Source organism: Saccopteryx bilineata, chromosome 3, assembly GCF_036850765.1.
Source record: "Saccopteryx bilineata isolate mSacBil1 chromosome 3, mSacBil1_pri_phased_curated, whole genome shotgun sequence".
In the NCBI taxonomy this organism is placed as follows: domain Eukaryota; kingdom Metazoa; phylum Chordata; class Mammalia; order Chiroptera; family Emballonuridae; genus Saccopteryx; species Saccopteryx bilineata.
The window spans coordinates 245,677,186-245,693,719 of record NC_089492.1 but is presented as its reverse complement, the minus strand read 5'-3'; the positions used below and the strand labels follow the sequence as shown (position 1 = coordinate 245,693,719).

The window sequence follows — 16,534 nt, the reverse complement described above, 5'->3', positions numbered from 1 at the left end:
AAGGTTTTTTAAATGGCAGCTATTAGGTTTGCAATTCTTAAAAAAAAAAAAAAAAGAAAGAGAAGAATGTGGAGCCAGCTGCTTCCCTGTGAGATAAATGCCTATGCTGCCTACGCAACAGAGGATCTGTTCTGTTTGGTGATGCACCAAAGCACACAGCCTGCTGCCCTTAACTCCACAGCACAGCCCCGGCCACTTCCTGGTTGCAACCACAGTCCAGGCCAAGCGATATTCAACTCATCACTCACCACAAAGTCCCTTTCACTCTGCCTCACAGGGCTGGATAATGAGCTACACTTGCCCTTTCTGGGAGCACATCTCAACCACAAGGGAAGCAGTAGACTGACACACAGGACACTCCTTTCCAAAGTCTCCTGTTTTTCTTTCATAGTAGGCGAAGGCATCAAGGCGAGGGGTCTGATCCAAGTCCTCAAAGGCTCCAAAGTATGAGGATAAGATGGCCATGAAAGGAGGGGCATGCAACAGGGAAAACAGCTACCTCCACTGCTACCATTCACACAGCAAGTCTGTATTTCTAAGTGCTAGCTATTTCTAAGTGCTACACTTCAGTTTCCCAGATCATACTGAGTGTGATCCTATATTAGAGGGAGACAGGCAAAGGCAAGTTCAGCCCAGAACCCAGGCTTACCCTTTCCCTGGGTGAGCAGGACCAACACCTGATCCCACAGAGGTGCTCAGAGACTATCAGTTGAATGAATGAATGAATGAATGAATGGGAGCAGGACAGTGGTCCTCACAATTGCCTTGTTACAAAATTGGAAATATCCTCTAAACATTACCAAAAGTCCTTTGATAACATGTTGCAAAGATTAAAATCTGAGAAGCACAGCGAGTCAGAAATGAAAGGATCCATTATACACAGAAGAGTTCCAAGTAAACTCACATCTAAAGATTAGACCCAGGTGTTCCAAGTCCCCACCCAGCATTCTTTCCCCATTCATGGTCTAATTCCCCTTTTGAACCTGTTTACACTTTTACCCTATGTAACCTGACAGACTAACAAGTTCCAGATGTTTATTGATGCCATCGTGTTCTCTAACTCCTTATTCTTCTTTATTTATGTCATGCCCATGTGACTTTGGACACAAGGAGAAGAACACCAAACTAGGAATCAAGTCCCTTTTTACTGAGGGAATTTTGGATGTTAGGCTCTCCATTTGCAAAATGAGGGCGCTAGGCTCTGTGATTTATTACCTCATGATTGCAATGACATTTATTCTCAACTTTCCTCTGCTACCTCCACCACTAACCTCCCAACCCAAAGGTAATAAGCAGAAGGAAAGCAAGTAACTTCCTCGGAGATGACCACAGGCAATGAGCAGAACCGAAGCCCCGTGCAGTGCCTGCACTTGGATTGCTCCTGAGGTCCTTGAGTCACACACCACTGTCACAGATGAAGAAACTGTTTCTAAACTGACTCAGCTTGAGCGTGATTTCCTGTTTGATGCTGAGAAAGAACACGTGGGTTTCCACCACAAATTAGCATCTTTTACGTGAATTTACTAATGAATCTCATGTGAGTCACTTCTCTGATTCAATTAGTTTACAGAGAAAGGGTTTGATTATAACTCAGATTTCTTTCAGGTCTAATGTCCCTCAAACTTCAGCTTTCTGTGCCCCAGTTTTGCAAACAACTAAGCTAAAATGCTTCCTCCCATCATGGGGAGATAAAGAGGTAAGGAGAACATTTTATGATACTTCAAATCCCTAATAACAATGCTAATCACAGCAGCAATCATTCTCATTTCTTTTGTACTTTACAGTATCATGTAATCTGCAACTCTATATATAGAGAAGATATACCCATTTTATACAGATGGTAATACTGAGGCTCAGAGAGATCCTGATTTATCTACAGCAGGGGTAGTCAACCTTTTTATACCTACCACCCACTTTTGTATCTCTGTTAGTAGTAAAATTTTCTTAACTGCCCACCAGTTCCACAGTAATGGTGATTTATAAAGTAGGGAAGTAACTTTACTTTATAAAATTTATAAAGCAAGAGTTACAGCCTGACCAGGCGGTAGCGCAGTGGATAGAGCATCGGACTGGGATGCAGAGGAACCCGGGTTCGAGACCCCGAGGTCGCCAGCTTGAGTGCGGACTCATCTGGTTTGAGCAAAAAGCCCACCAGCTTGAACCCAAGGTCACTGGCTCCAGCAAGGGTTTACTCAGTCTGCTGAAGGCCCGCGGTCAAGGCACATATGAGAAAGCAATCAATGAACAACTACGGTGTTGCAACATGCAATGAAAAACTAATGATTGATGCTTCTCATCTCTCTGTTCCTGTCTGTCTGTCCCTGTCTATCCCTCTCTCTGACTCACTCCGTCTCTGTAAAAAATAAATAAATAAAAATTATAAAGCAGAGTTACAGCAAGTTAAAGCATATAATAATAATTACTTACCAAGTACTTTGTCGGATTTGCGCTGTTTGGCAGAATAAATCTTTATAAAACAACTTACTATAGTTAAATCTATCTTTTTATTTATACTTTGGTTGCTCCGCTACTGCCCACCATGAAAGCTGGAACGCCCACTAGTGAGCGGTAGGGACCAGGTTGACTACCACAGATCTATAGGATTAAAAGCATAACCCAGATATTCTGACTCTGAAATCCCAAGACCCATGGCAGACTACATGGAGATAATTTTATTATTTCTATTGTTATTAAAAAGTTTCCTCTGTAGTAGAGCAGTTGTATATTTTCAAGGATTCAGCCAGGCTGAAGCCATTTAGCAGACACATGACTCCAGGACCACATGGCTTCTGGGGCAGCCCTGACAGATCTTGGAGTTAATGAGCAACAAATTATGTATTTTCTCTATCCCCTCGTACAGAAGGGTCGGGGAGTCGACAACACAGCCATAAATCATCATTATGAACCAGCCGGACTTGGCTTCTTGTAATCCTAACCTTTAAAAGACCATTTAATGAAATTTGGGCTGTGAATGACGGCCCGCATACCTCACCTCTGCAGAAGAGGCGAGGGCTTAAATTGTTCTCTGACATGTTACACACCTAACTCTGGAGTCCCAGATTTACTGCTTTCGGACTTTATTCATTACTCACAATGTTTTTATTTCTGGGTAATAAAATAAGCTCTTCTCTCTCCCCTCTCTCTCCTCCTACTAAAGCTCTGTCTCCACCCCCAGACTCCTGCCCCTGGAGCCCTCATTTCTGCTTCAGTCAGCAAGGTTGTGATATGTAAATTTCACTACTGAGGAAAATGCCTTCAATGTTGATCCCTTTCTGAAACAGCAAGCAACAGATTCTGGGAGGGGATGGCAGGCTGCCAGGTGAACAGAGGAGAACTCTCCCCTACCTGCCTCTTAAAGCTCTTGGCACAGAATCTGGAAACTAATAAACTGGGAAAGCATTGCAATTAAGCTATGAGGGGACAGAATCGGCTGCAGTTCGGGGTGAGTTTGTCTCCAATTCTAAGAGGGCCGCTCTTCCTGTCTTTTTGGGTGTAAAGAGCTCCACTGCCCACATATTCACAACTATTGAACTGTTCGGGAGAGGAAGTGTGGAGAAACATTAGGACAGGCTATTTGGATGGAAGAGAGCAGAGGGTGGTGAAAGAGACACTGACTTTGGAGCCAGTGAAACCTTGGTCTGAGCCATCTCTTCCCTTAAGCAAGTGACTTCACTGCTCTGGTTTAGTTCTCCTGGTCTATGAAAGAAGACTGAGAACATCTACTTGGCAGGATCGCCAAGGGGGACTCAACGTGATATGTCAAATGCCCAGCACTGGGCAGAGGAGCCCTCTGAAAGTTAATTTTCTTCTTCCATTGGGAAAGAGAAACAAAAAAATTAACAAATACTTGTAGAGAACATCTTTTCCAAGATACTTCCACAGAGCTCCTTGGAAGACAACATTCCAAGCTGAAGTTTAGAAGTGTCACTCCTCCAGGGTAGAACCAGGAAACACGTGTACAGGTGACATGGGCTTTGACTATTTTATCTAAGATGACTTTTTTTTTTTTTTTTTTTTTTTTACAGAGAGAGAGGGATAGATAGGAACAGACAGACAGGAACAGAGAGAGATGAGAAGCATCAATCATTAGTTTTTCGTTGTGGCACTTTAGTTGTTCATTGATTGCTTTCTCATATGTGCCTTGACTGTGGACCTTCAGCAGACCAAATAACCCCTTGCTCAAGCCTTGCTCAAGCCAGCGACCTTGGGTCCAAGCTAGTGAGCTTTTTGCTCGAACCAGATTAGCCTGTGCTTATGCTGGCGACCTCGGGGTTTCGAACCTGGGTCCTCCGCATCCCAGTCCACTGTGCCACTGCCTGATCAGGCTAAGATAGCTTTCTTTTTTTTTTTACAGAGACAAGAGAGAGAGTCAGAGAGAGGGATAGATAGGGACAGACCGGAACGGAGAGATGAGAAGCATCAATCATTAGTTTTTCGTTGCACATTGCAACACCTTAATTGTTCATTGATTGCTTTCTCAGACGTGCCTTGAACGTGGGCCTTCAGCAGACCAAGTTACGCCTTGCTCGAGCCAGCGACCTTGGGCTCAAGCTGGTGAGCTTTTTGCTCAAACCAGATGAGCTCTTGCTCAAGCTGGCGACCTCGGGGTCTCAAACCTGGGTCTTCCGCATCCCAGTCTGATGCTGTATCCACTGCGCCACCGCCAGGTCAGGCTAAGATGGCTTTCTTGAGGGTACAAAGTGGAAGGAAAGTCTACACCCAAGGCAGAGAGGGCATACTGTATTGTTAGTGTCATTTTTATTTTTTTATTATTTATTCATTTTTAGAGAGATAGGAGAGAAAGAGAATGAGAGAGAAAGAGAGAGAGAGAAGAGGGGGAGGAGTAGGAGCAGGAGCAGGAAGCATCAACTCCCACATGGACCTTGACCAGGTAAGCCCCAGGTTTTGAACTGGTGACCTCAGCATTACAGGTCGATGCTTTCTTTACTGCACCACCACAGATCAGGCTGTTTGTTATTTTTTAACATTTCCCTCTATTTTGAATTATCTCAAGAAAACTAAGGTTTTTGCACAGTGTCTCAAAGATCCCTCTTTTTAGAGAGGCAGAATTCATCCTTTTCCCCTACTGAGTTTGAAGGACCAACTTCCCTATATTCAGATCTGCTTGAATAATGATATTTGCATAGCACTTTACAGCTTACAAAGCATTTTCACATCTACTGTGTCATTGCTTCTCACAACAGCCTGTGAATTACTAAGTTATAAGTGAGTTTGGTGAAGGGCAAAGAGGCCAGTGAAACACTCTCAGTCAAAAAATAAGGCTGTGGCAGGGCAGTCACTGCAGCCTGGACTTCCTCATTCTAGTTTTTAAGCTCTGTTCAATGGCATCAAGCTGGCTTTCTTAGAAGTCCTAGCAGGCAGCAGGGCTTATGACCCCAGTGAAATGAATGCTGCCCCTGGTAAGGACATGTCATCGTAGGCACTTGGACACCCAGGCCCCTGCTAGCCACAGAGCACTGAGTTGTTCTTTCACATCTCCGCTGTGCAGATTAATGAACTGCTTTCAGTCAAGAAGAGATTCATTCAACAAACATGTGATGATGAAGAATAATAAAGGGAGAATCATATTTCTCAGTGTATTTCTCGGTCCTAAGGGAAAGGAAATGTAACATGTCTAGGTCCTGCTTCTAAGAATGGAGACACAGCATAGCTGTATTTTCTCTGACGCTGCAGGCTCTATCTACTGCAAGAAAATGCAGTATCTTTGTGACTACAATAACTGATGAAACATTTCATTTTTTATTCTCTCATTTGGTTGTCCTCAACCTCTTTGGCAGAAGATCAGTGCTTCATAGATTGTGAAAGCTAATGAGGACACAGATCTTCCCCAGGCCACCAGTGGGCTTTATGGGTAAGTCAAAAATCCATCATCTCTGCCCTGGCCGGTTGGCTCAGTGGTAGAGTGTTGGCCTGGTGTGCAGAAGTCCTGGGTTCGATTCCCGGCCAGGGCACACAGAAGAAGTGCCCATCTGCTTCTCCACCCCTCCCCCTCTCCTTCCTCTCTGTCTCTCTCTTCCCCTCCCACAGCAAAGATGGCCCGGGCACTGAGGATGGCTCCTCGGCCTCTGCCCCAGGCGCTAGAGTGGCTCTGGTCGCAACAGAGTGACGCCCCGGAGGGGCAGAGCATCGCCCCCTGGTGGGCAGAGCGTCGCCCCCTGGAGGGCGTGCCGGGTGGATCCTGGTCGGGCGCATGCGGGAGTCTGTCTGTCTCTCCCCGTTTCTAGCTTCAGAAAAATACAAAAAAAAAAAATCCATCATCTCGAATATGGACAACACAGAGGCCACCCTATGCCCACGTGTCTTATGAAGAAGGCAGTCTGAAGCATGAAGCTTCATTCTTTTCCCCAAAGTGAAGAACTCAAAGCCATGTACCTCCCAGATGACTAGCTCTGCCTTGTCCATGCAAGCGTCTCCTGGCTGTTCTTCCTTAGCATTGCCTACCGCACATCTCTCACTCCTTTTGACATGGATATTCCTAAACTTCCTTAAGATAGCACCACCCTGCTTTTCTTCCTCTTTCTCAGTCAGCTTTTCCTTCTTCCAGTGGCTCTACTTCTGGCTTCCACCAGACAAAGGTAGGTCTTCCTAAGGTTGTATTCCTGCCTGTCTGCTGTAATCTCAGCTGCTTCAATACTTCCAATTATACTTTGGTGAAAATGCTCTCCAGAGGGCATCTCTCTTTCTCTCTCTTTTTATCTCTCTCTCCTTCTTTCCCTCTCTCCCTCTCTAGTTTTAGCTTACACCTTACCCTCTATCAGCCCTATTCCAATCTTCAGTCAAATGTCCCAAATGGCTATCAAATCAACGGGATTAGCATGCCTTCCTAACCATTCTACTCATTCCAATTGCTGCCCCAAACCTCACTTTCATTCCTTCCATTTCTGCTCCAGGTGCCATGAAACATACAACTTCAAAGACACGAGATTGTAGACTCCTCCATCTCCCTTATCCCACTGTCATCCAATGTTGCTCACCCTGCTTTTGCAAGGCCTCTCACACGTCATCTTTTTCTCTGTCTTCCCCTTGGCATTGCCACCGCTGTGGTTCAGGTCTTATCTTTATGTGGGCTGGAAAATTGACCAAACTAGCTTAAAATACTTTCATCAATCTTTTGGCAATTAATTGCAGGAAAAACTCCTCAACATTCAAGGAATTTCACAATCTTGCTGTAATCTTTTCCTATCTTATCTTTGTCTTACTCCTTTAGACTCTCTATTTCTCCAGGCAAGCGAGTCTATTGTTTAGCCCCTACTATCCTCAAAGCAATCTCTTCTGCCTGGAATGTCAGGATCTCTGCTGAATCCCAAATATCTTTCAAAGTAGAGCACAAGTGCCAACTGGCATACAAGGTTAGGTCTTCCACGTAAGGGTCTTCCAAGATTGAGCTGAGAACTCAGTTTCCTTGTGTGTAAAAACAGGGACACTGAGGTACCAACAGCTCAAGACCTGTTGTGATAATTAAATGGATGAAGGGCTCAGGGAATGATGAAGCCTTTGTCAATGAAAATAACCTTCGGTAGTCTTCCTATGAACACTCATAGTACTGTATTTCTCTCTCAGAGCATTTGGACTGTTTTGCCTTTGAAGTTTTTGCTGCTCCCTCTGGGGTCCAGCACCCTGCACTGCTCTGACTCTCTCTTTATTCTTTGACCAATGCTTTAGTCTTCTTGAGGGTCTAACAGGAGAGTCAGTCTTATACTTGCCCTGCTTCCTTTTTAGACCATAAGCTCCGAGAACAGGATGTGCCTCAAACATCAGCTTCTAGACCAAGCTGTTTACCACATGCCTGCTTGTTACAGGGAACTCAACAAGCCATCTACTTATACCAGGGTATCACCTTCTGCACAAACCACTTCATACAAGTCACTAATACATACCATCAGTCACTCGCAGGCACGCGACCACCTGCCCAGGGGTCTCAACGTTCTGTCTTCCTCCATACACTGAGCTCTCCAAGTCCAAGATCTAAAAGCTCTGATAGCTCACTAATAAAGAGCACTCTGCATAGCACTTCAATAAATGTCAGTTCAAGTGCTGGGCTTTGAAGCCAGACAGACCTGGATTTTAATTCCCACTCCCCCATTCACTAAGCAGAGTAACCTTACACTGGTCACGCCATCCTCCTCGTAAGCCTCAGTACCCTCCCTCCCTCCCTCATTGTAAATGAGGTAAACAATACCTATCTCTCGCAGCTGTTGAAGAGGATTTAAGATAAAGCATCTTAGTTTCTGGCCCATTAGATAGCTCACAAATGTTATCCAACCCTTTACCCACTCTCTAATACAGTCTGACTCACAGGACAGATTTCTCAGCCTCTTAAACATTATCATTTAAAATGGAGAAAATTGTCAACTTCATATTAGAGACATTATTCAAATAGTCATTAACCCCTCAGCGCTCTGCCTAAGGAAGAATTGTGGGGGCTCTCATTTCTTCAAGGGTATGAGCGGGGTGGTGGGCAAAGGAACAAATGACAGCAAATCCTAATCGCAATGCCTGTGTTTTGTTAAATTGCAAAGAGATGCCCCTCCCACCACCTCTCCAGGGATAAGTAGGTCTCAAGAAAAACTCCATAGCCATCTGATCAGAGGGGATGACACAGTTGAAGGATTAATGGGCCCCCTCTCTGTTGGTGGCCTTGGTAATTGCACAGATGTAGTGGATTGTAAACTAGGGGACGGGGTCTCTCACTAAGGCACCGCCAGGCCAGCATGACTTCACTTTTTTCAGAGTTGAAAACTTGACTAACCTTTAATGAGGAGGCAGTCCTGGGGAACCTCGTTTCCTTGGCAGTGCTTTCTCAGATAAAGGGAGACGGGGTGGTGGTGGTGGGGTAATGAAGTCCAGATGTAGGCAAACTGAGCCTGATCCTGAATAAACAAGTCTTGGATGCATTAAGCTCTTCTTCATGTCTCTCCAGCAAAAAATTTTCATGTGGTACAGAGCACGTTCCGTGGGCATCACGGAACATATTTAAGATGTTTAGGGAAGCAAATAAGACACTCCTTCCTGCTCTGGACATCCTCTGACAACTTTGGACCCAAGACCTTTTGATTTTCTTCCCATAAGGTATGTAAAAATGTGATTTTTTTACAAATATATATTGAGTACCAAAGTCTGTGCCTTATACTAGCAGTCTATAATCAAATCAAATCGGTCCATATCCTGATGTACCTAACAGGGTAAGCAGGATACAGACAAGTAAATAGACATGGCACTCAACACAGTAACCGCAAAGCTAGAGGTGGGCTCAGGGATTTCGGGGACCTTTGGAAGGTAGGGGAAAAGGCAGCCAAGGAACGGTTGCTGTAGAAGGAAACGTCTGCTTGGTGCTTATCTAGTCACTACCATGGGCAAGAGGGAAAGGCCTGCTCTCTGCCTTCCAGGAACCTATTATCTAGCTGGGGAGACAAGACGGGGACACAAATCACATCACAAGGCAATGTGTATTGAAGGTGCTAGTTGTCTGCTGGAGATGGGGCTGCTTCTAGCAGCTCAGTGATGAGGAAAAACATGCAGCCAGCTGGGCTAAGGTTCACCGCTGTGTCCCCAGCACCTGCTACGCTATGGCTGTTTGGTAAATAATCGTGGAAGGGAGGCAGGCTTTAGAAGGCAGCCGTGGTGTCCGTTATTTTTTCAAGTTTTGGCCTTAGGCTCAGAGGACTCCTGTTCTGACCCTGCTACTAATTAGTTTTGGGAAAGCCACACTATCCTGGAGCCCCAGTAACCTAACCTGTAAGAATCAAACTCCCAAGGCGACTACCTGCCAGGTGCAAAAGAGAAGATGTGCACCTGAAGGCCACTTTATAAGCTGTGTGACACTACAGAAATGACAAGAACGATTCTCACTGATGATGAACATAAGGCCATTTGATGTGACCTCAGAAAGAGCCCATGGAGTTGGTGAACTATTGTCAACACCTTACAGAAAAGGAAGGTACAGCTGTTTTCCAAGGGAGACAATGGCTTTGCCTGAGGTTGAAGCACAAGTAACAGAACAAATAAGCACAGAACCTAAGTTAGATGATGCCAAAATCTGTTTTTCTCCAGCTAGGAGTATTATTAAGAGGATTAGATTCAATGGGATCCAAGAGTTAAAGTAGCCTTTTATGGCTGGAGAGAGGAGAGAATTCACCCATGGATCAACTGCTAGATATTAAGAATCTATATAAACCCCTTTCAGGGCTTGACCACGGCAATCACTGATCCCATATTTATTTAAAAAGAATTCTGAGAATTTTTTCAATATTAAAACCATTGCCCATAATACTCTTCACAGCACAGCACCACGCAACATGACAGGAGGCTAGATAGGAGATGATATTTTACTATTTGCTCCTAATCTCATGGCTGCTAGAGTCATTAAGCCTTTATAAGGCAGGGACAGGATCCATTGCTTTGTGGATTTGGAAGGAATTCTTATGCTAATTCCAGAATCTGAGGTACATCTGAAAAAGAGGTCAACATGACCAGATTTTTCCCCATCTCCTGCCATAGAAGGGTGTCTGCTTTCTACAACTTCTGACTTTCTCCACCAGCGCCATTCCATTCCTTTGTTATGGGGACATTCAAACAGAAGCAAGGGCACCCAATCAGTCAAGGCTTCCCTTGTTATTTATTTGAAACAAACCTGCATGTAGCAGCACAGGACGACTCAATCCCCAGCTCCGAGTGCCCACCTCTGAGTGTCACCCATGCCTTCTGATCAGAAGAAGCAGATTCTGGAAGGAGCCAACCAGGCTCTATGACTGGTGGTGGGATTCAGCCAGTTCACACTGGGTCTGCAGAACCGATACCTAGTTTTTTTGTTGAGTTTGGTGAACTGGTTGTTAAAATGGCACTTGTAATCAGGGTTCTCTCGAAGGTGGGCACCTGGGCAGCTGCCCAATGTGGAAATCACAAATTTACATTCTTTACTCTTTCTTAATGTTCGTCTGCGCAATGCGTATTCTAAGTGCCCGAGGTAATGTTCACTCAGTCCATAGGTGAAAAAAATTTGACGAAACTATGCTTGTAATATTTATTTATTCGTTTCATAGAACTCATTATACCTTTGATGAAATACTACATTTTAATTCCCCTGCATTTGTTACTTCAGTAAACAAACATATAACGTAAAGAGGAAAAAGTGCCAAACAGCCAGAGGGTGACAAGCTGTCCTTTGTTTCAGCTTTGTGTACGCCCAAAATTCCCCCAAGATATTATGAGTATGCAGGTGTTCCCCAAATGGTGAAACCAATAGGAAGCTAGGACACAATGAACCAACAGAAATATCGATTTCAAGGGTTATCTTATCGCCCATTTCGGAAGCTGTGAAAGTATTAAATACATAAAATTATAAACTACCCTTTGGTATATAGTTTTTTTTATGCTTAAAACAGTCATTAGGGTAGAGAACTGGTTATTAAATTATTTGAATCCCACCACGGTCTATGACTAGCCACAATGGGAAAGGTGAAAACAGGTGCTTGTTGTTGTTGAATTTAAGCTGTAAAGCTTTGCCAGAAACGAGTCTCCTAAAGTGAACGATTCCCTTTCCCATGAGGACTCTGGCACTGAACGGCAGGCAAGCAGGCGAGCAGATCGCATTCAGAGCCCACGTCTCACACATGCCTCCAGCTGAAATGTAAGGGCTGGGTCAGGAGGTAAAGGTGCTCCTGCAGAGAGCACGGGAGCGACAGTCACGACACCTGGGTTCCAGTTCAGTAACTACAAGGAAAGAGCAGGAAACAGCAGTCCAAAAGCTGCATGCAGTTCCTTTCCTGGTTCTATTTTTACCAGAGATAGGGTCTTAGCTAAGTCAGTTCATGTTGGTGACCAAATAAACAAACAGGGTATTTTTGCAATCTGGACAGAGGTGCTGGGCCCAAACCCCACCTCATTTGCCTAGTTAACAAAGAGCTACACCTGACTCTCATTTGTCTCACCCATGTTCTCCGAAGGAGACTGGGGGCTAGTTTCTTATTGGTGTAAAGTAGATTTGGATGGTACAGTGGGGGTTGTCTTTGAGTTGCCTTGGAAACGTAATTGAATTGCTGATAGACCACATTTTTTTCTATGAATAAAAGTGGATGTGCTTCTAGGAGCACAGATGTTACAGTTAAGGAACAGTAGAGACTGTTTGCTATGACATCCTCCTAAACCCATCTGTGTGTGTGTGTGTGTGTGTGTGTGTGTGTATCTTAAGTCCCTGTCTATCATTTATTTCAATTCCATACCTTTTTCCGTTCGAAGACCCCATAATAGACTTGTCGTGGCTGGACCCTAACAAGTTCACCATTTAAAAAAAAATCTGTTCACTTATTTATAATAAAAATAGCTAAATTTACTGAGTATACAGTAGGAGCCAGGCACTGAGTTATTTTCTATATGTGCTCATTTAATCCTGAAAACCTTAATAAGTAGACATATTATCTCCGTTTAAGAGATGAGCCGACTGAGGCTCAATGAGGCTCAACACGTTACATGTTCCACAGCAGAGGAGTTCACACAAATTCCAGAGCTCACACCTTACACCATATCCTAAACCAGGGGTCCCCAAACTTTTTACACAGGGGCCAGTTCACTGTCCCTCAGGGCCGCCACATAAGTGCTCCTCTCACTGACCACCAATGAAAGAGGTGCCCCTTCCGGTGCAGCAGGGGGCCGGATAAATGGCCTCAGGGGGCCGCATGCGGCCCGCAGGCCATAGTTTGGAGATGCCTGCTAAGACCCACAAGAATCCCTAGCTCTTAGGGTTTCGCCAGGATAAAATGCTTACGCGTGGCCCACAGGTTTCTACGGCACACAACAGCACCTGATAAAAGACCATTATTGCAGTCTCTGGTGCCTGGCCTTTCTCAGGGCAACAGGAACACACTATGGAAACTGCCCTTCTGTGGGACGGGGAAGCAAGGTTGTGTCTTATCCTGTACCCAAGGCCACACAGATGATTTCATGGAAACCTGGGAGGTCAGGGAACATTCTCATTAAAACACCACCATGACACGAGGAGACAGGCACGTCACAATGAAGCACTTCAAAGCAGATTTTTCATGGAAATGCTAGCATCTGTAAGGCAGAAGTGATGGTCTTGGCAAACGGCAGGAGCAGAGCCGCTGAGCAGGAGTTTCGCTTGCAGAAGTGTGGATCCTGAAGAAGCTACGTTAGCACCCTTGTGCTCATCTAGTCTGCTGCTGCGACATTTGCTTCTTCCAGAAATCCCCAAGAGTGAATTCAAACACCATTCCCATTTTACAGGAGAAGAAAACCAGAGATTCGCCTCATTCACATGGTTTGTGGGTCTCTAGGCCTCCGAAGAGTGTTTCTTTCCACCCCACTGTGCCTGGGAGCATCTCAGTAGGCAAATGGTAATAATCACATGTAAGGAGTGTACCTGGGATACAGTCGGCCTGCTGAAAACATTCAATTAACTGACCCTCCAAGGGTCAAAGACACCTGTTCAAACCTTTATACAAAAATCTGCCTTCTGTTACAAACATCTTTTCCAGGAAAAGCTGTTCTTCCTCCAGAACTCAACCCCACGCTGTCAATTTGGAGCAAATAGTAAAAATCAGATTTTGAATTCTTCATTTTCTGAATACAAAGATCCTCAGTCCACCTTTAAGAAACTACTACCATTGCCAAATGGACTGTTTTTCTTTTAAAGGTTGGAAAGAATTCTACTAGCCTCCCTTCCCCCTCCCCAATTTCAAACTGTTGATTGTGTGCCTGGTTTACGATGTTATTAAAAAACAAAGAGGGGTCTCAAAGTTTACAGCCAACCCCCAGAGTGGGGAAGTCAAAAGAGAAACTTTATGAAATGTGGTTCATGTACCATCAGCAGCTTACATTTGATCCAAAGTAGGCAAGATTAGCTAACTGCCTATCCCCTTGAGCAATTCATTTGGAATAGACACCCTCCATTCCAAAATCAAGTCTGCAAGATGGAAAGAAGGCTATGAAATAAGCCAGGCACAGGTCTGAACCCCAACTTTTATGAGCTGTAGACTTTGAGCTTGTAATTTAACCCATCTAACTTTCTGATGTTCAATTTGTATAATGGGGATAATAGCACATACTTTACATGTGGTGTTCTTACTATTAGCTTCCTAATTCTTGGCTTGCTAATATAAGGCAGGCCAAAGATAAGCTTCCAGGCTATGGCTAATACATAGTTGACTCAAGGATCTGTAAGAGAGAATTATGATCTTGGTGGACATAATAATTATTTATGCCTTTCATCCACATGGCTGAGGTTCAGGAGCAAAGAACAAACTTAGGATAATAATGGAGGTATGGAATGAACAAGCTATGAAAAATGTATGACTCGCATATTAGAATACTGGATTAAAACATGGTAGTGACATTCCAAGGAGAACCAGGTAGGCCATACCTCAATTTCCATGAGGCTATCATTGCTCAAGATAATTGTGGACCTTGTCCTAGTCTGTGACACACTTTTTTATCTGAATGAGGACTTTATCTTCTACAGGAAGACCTCAATGTAAGTCTGGACTTTTCACCTACATATGAGTAACCTGCTCAGCAGTTAAGAGTTTGCAAAGTATTTCAATATTCATGACCTCTTTTACTCCTCCCTGCAACGCTATAAAGCAAGAAGGTCATCCTTGGTTTAAAGATATACAGCTCATCAATGGATGGCCAGGTCTAGAATCAAGGTCTCTAGATTCTAAATCTCATTTTACAATATTTTCACTTTGACACCATGGCCACTGGGAGAGAGAACAAAGCAATGTGTCAGAGAATGCCAATGGCATTATCACTGTTTCGGCAGCACAGTGATGATATGGAAAGAACCTAGAAAATGCCTGTGATATCTGACAGGGCAGTTTCCCTCTTCTGAGGCTCAGAGCTCAGACTCTGGGGTAAGGAACAACTGGGTTCAAATCCCAACTCTACCACTTATTCACCCAGTGACCTCGGGCAACTTACTTCTACTCTGTGGACCTCTGTTTCTTAATAAGTAGAAAAAAGATAAGAACAATATCTAGGGCTTCATTGGATTGTTCTGAGGATAATGCATGTAAAGTATTTTAGAAGGGTGCTTAGCCTGCTTTTATAATACTTTTAGTATACAGAAAGTCCTCACGATAGGATCTGTGACTAAGCAAACTGATATAACAAAACCAATTTTACCACAGGCTAATTGATATAAACAAGAATTAAGTTCTGATGGAATCTCATCAATGTTATAATGAAATGACATTATTCAAGGACCTGTGTATATGTATGTGTTATTTAGTATTTTTTTTCTTTTATAGAGACAGAGAAAGAGATAGACAGGGACAGACAGACAGGAACGGAGAGAGATGAGAAGCATCAATCATTAGTTTTTCCTTGCACGCTGCAACACCTTAGTTGTTCATCGATTGCTTTCTCATATGTGCCTTGACCGCGGGCCTTCAGCAGACCGAGTAACCCTTTGCTTGAGCCAGCGACCTTGGGCTCAAGCAGCTCAGCTTTGCTCAAACCAGATGAGCTCATGCTCAAGCTGGCGACCTCGGGGTCTCAAACCTGGGTCTTCCGCATCCCAGTCTGATGCTTTAACCACTGCACCACCACCTGGTCAGGCTGTTATTTAGTATTTTTAAATACCTTTAATAACAGTATTAACTGCATTAAAGAAATAGGGTTAGTCAACTGCAATTCTAATTGATCAGCCAGGTTTCTGCTGACTCAGATATCCTATCATATGATACAGGGGAAATCAGACAGGTTGAGCATGTAATCTGGGTGCTTACCGCAAGGATGGCGATGACGATCCCCACGGCGCAGAGCACAGCATCATTTATTGTCTCACCAGTTTTCAGAGGATACTTGATGCTGTCATCATTGCAATAAAACCCTCGTTGGTAAGGCTTGATGGTGCTTGTCTCAATGATCAGGAAGGGCAGGCCCGCTGGTCAAGATGGAACCATTGCATATGCCAGGGAAGAAACAAAAAAACAAGGGGAAACCATCAATGCAAGGTGGCTAAAAATGACTACAACAAAAACTACCCCAAACAACAACACTGACAGTGATATTAAGTACTTGGATTTGTAGCAATCTACAGCTTAATAATGCAAGCTGTCGCTCCTTTCACTCCACGCTTCCCTTTTCCTCCTTTGTCACCCTCCTGTCTCAGAGGACAGAGGAAGGCAGTGGAAGAGCCAGCACAGGAGCTTTTCCACTGCTTTACAACATCCTGCTAAAAATTAAACCCCAATTTGTGATTACTATATAGCTCCAAATCTAATGATGTCTCTTTATTCCTTCAAGTACATTCTTCTCTTAAGTCTTAACCATTTCCCCTTTGGGAAGTTCATCCTAAGGCTATGTTGCATGGAGTCGTGAAAGCCCAGGGTCTGATAACTTGAATTTGAATCCCAGATTCACCCCTTTCTAGCAGCATGGCTTCTGGTTCTCACTCTATCTTCCTGGGCCTCAGTTTCCCCATACATCAAACCAGTTGTGGTGAGGACCCAAGGAGAAAAAAAGCACATAACATTGCCAGCACAGTGCCTGGCAT

At 44.1% G+C, this 16,534-nt stretch overlaps 1 protein-coding gene across 1 annotated transcript in view; it reads right to left on the bottom strand.

The window, feature by feature from the left end:
• The window catches only part of PLPP3 (phospholipid phosphatase 3), an 84,808-nt gene that overhangs the window by 26,304 nt on the left and 41,970 nt on the right, over positions 1-16,534 (bottom strand). Inside the window, exon 2 of the mRNA XM_066269087.1 lies at positions 15,765-15,922. Within this exon, the coding sequence (XP_066125184.1) occupies positions 15,765-15,922 (158 nt within the window). The remainder of the gene's footprint in view (positions 1-15,764; positions 15,923-16,534) is intronic.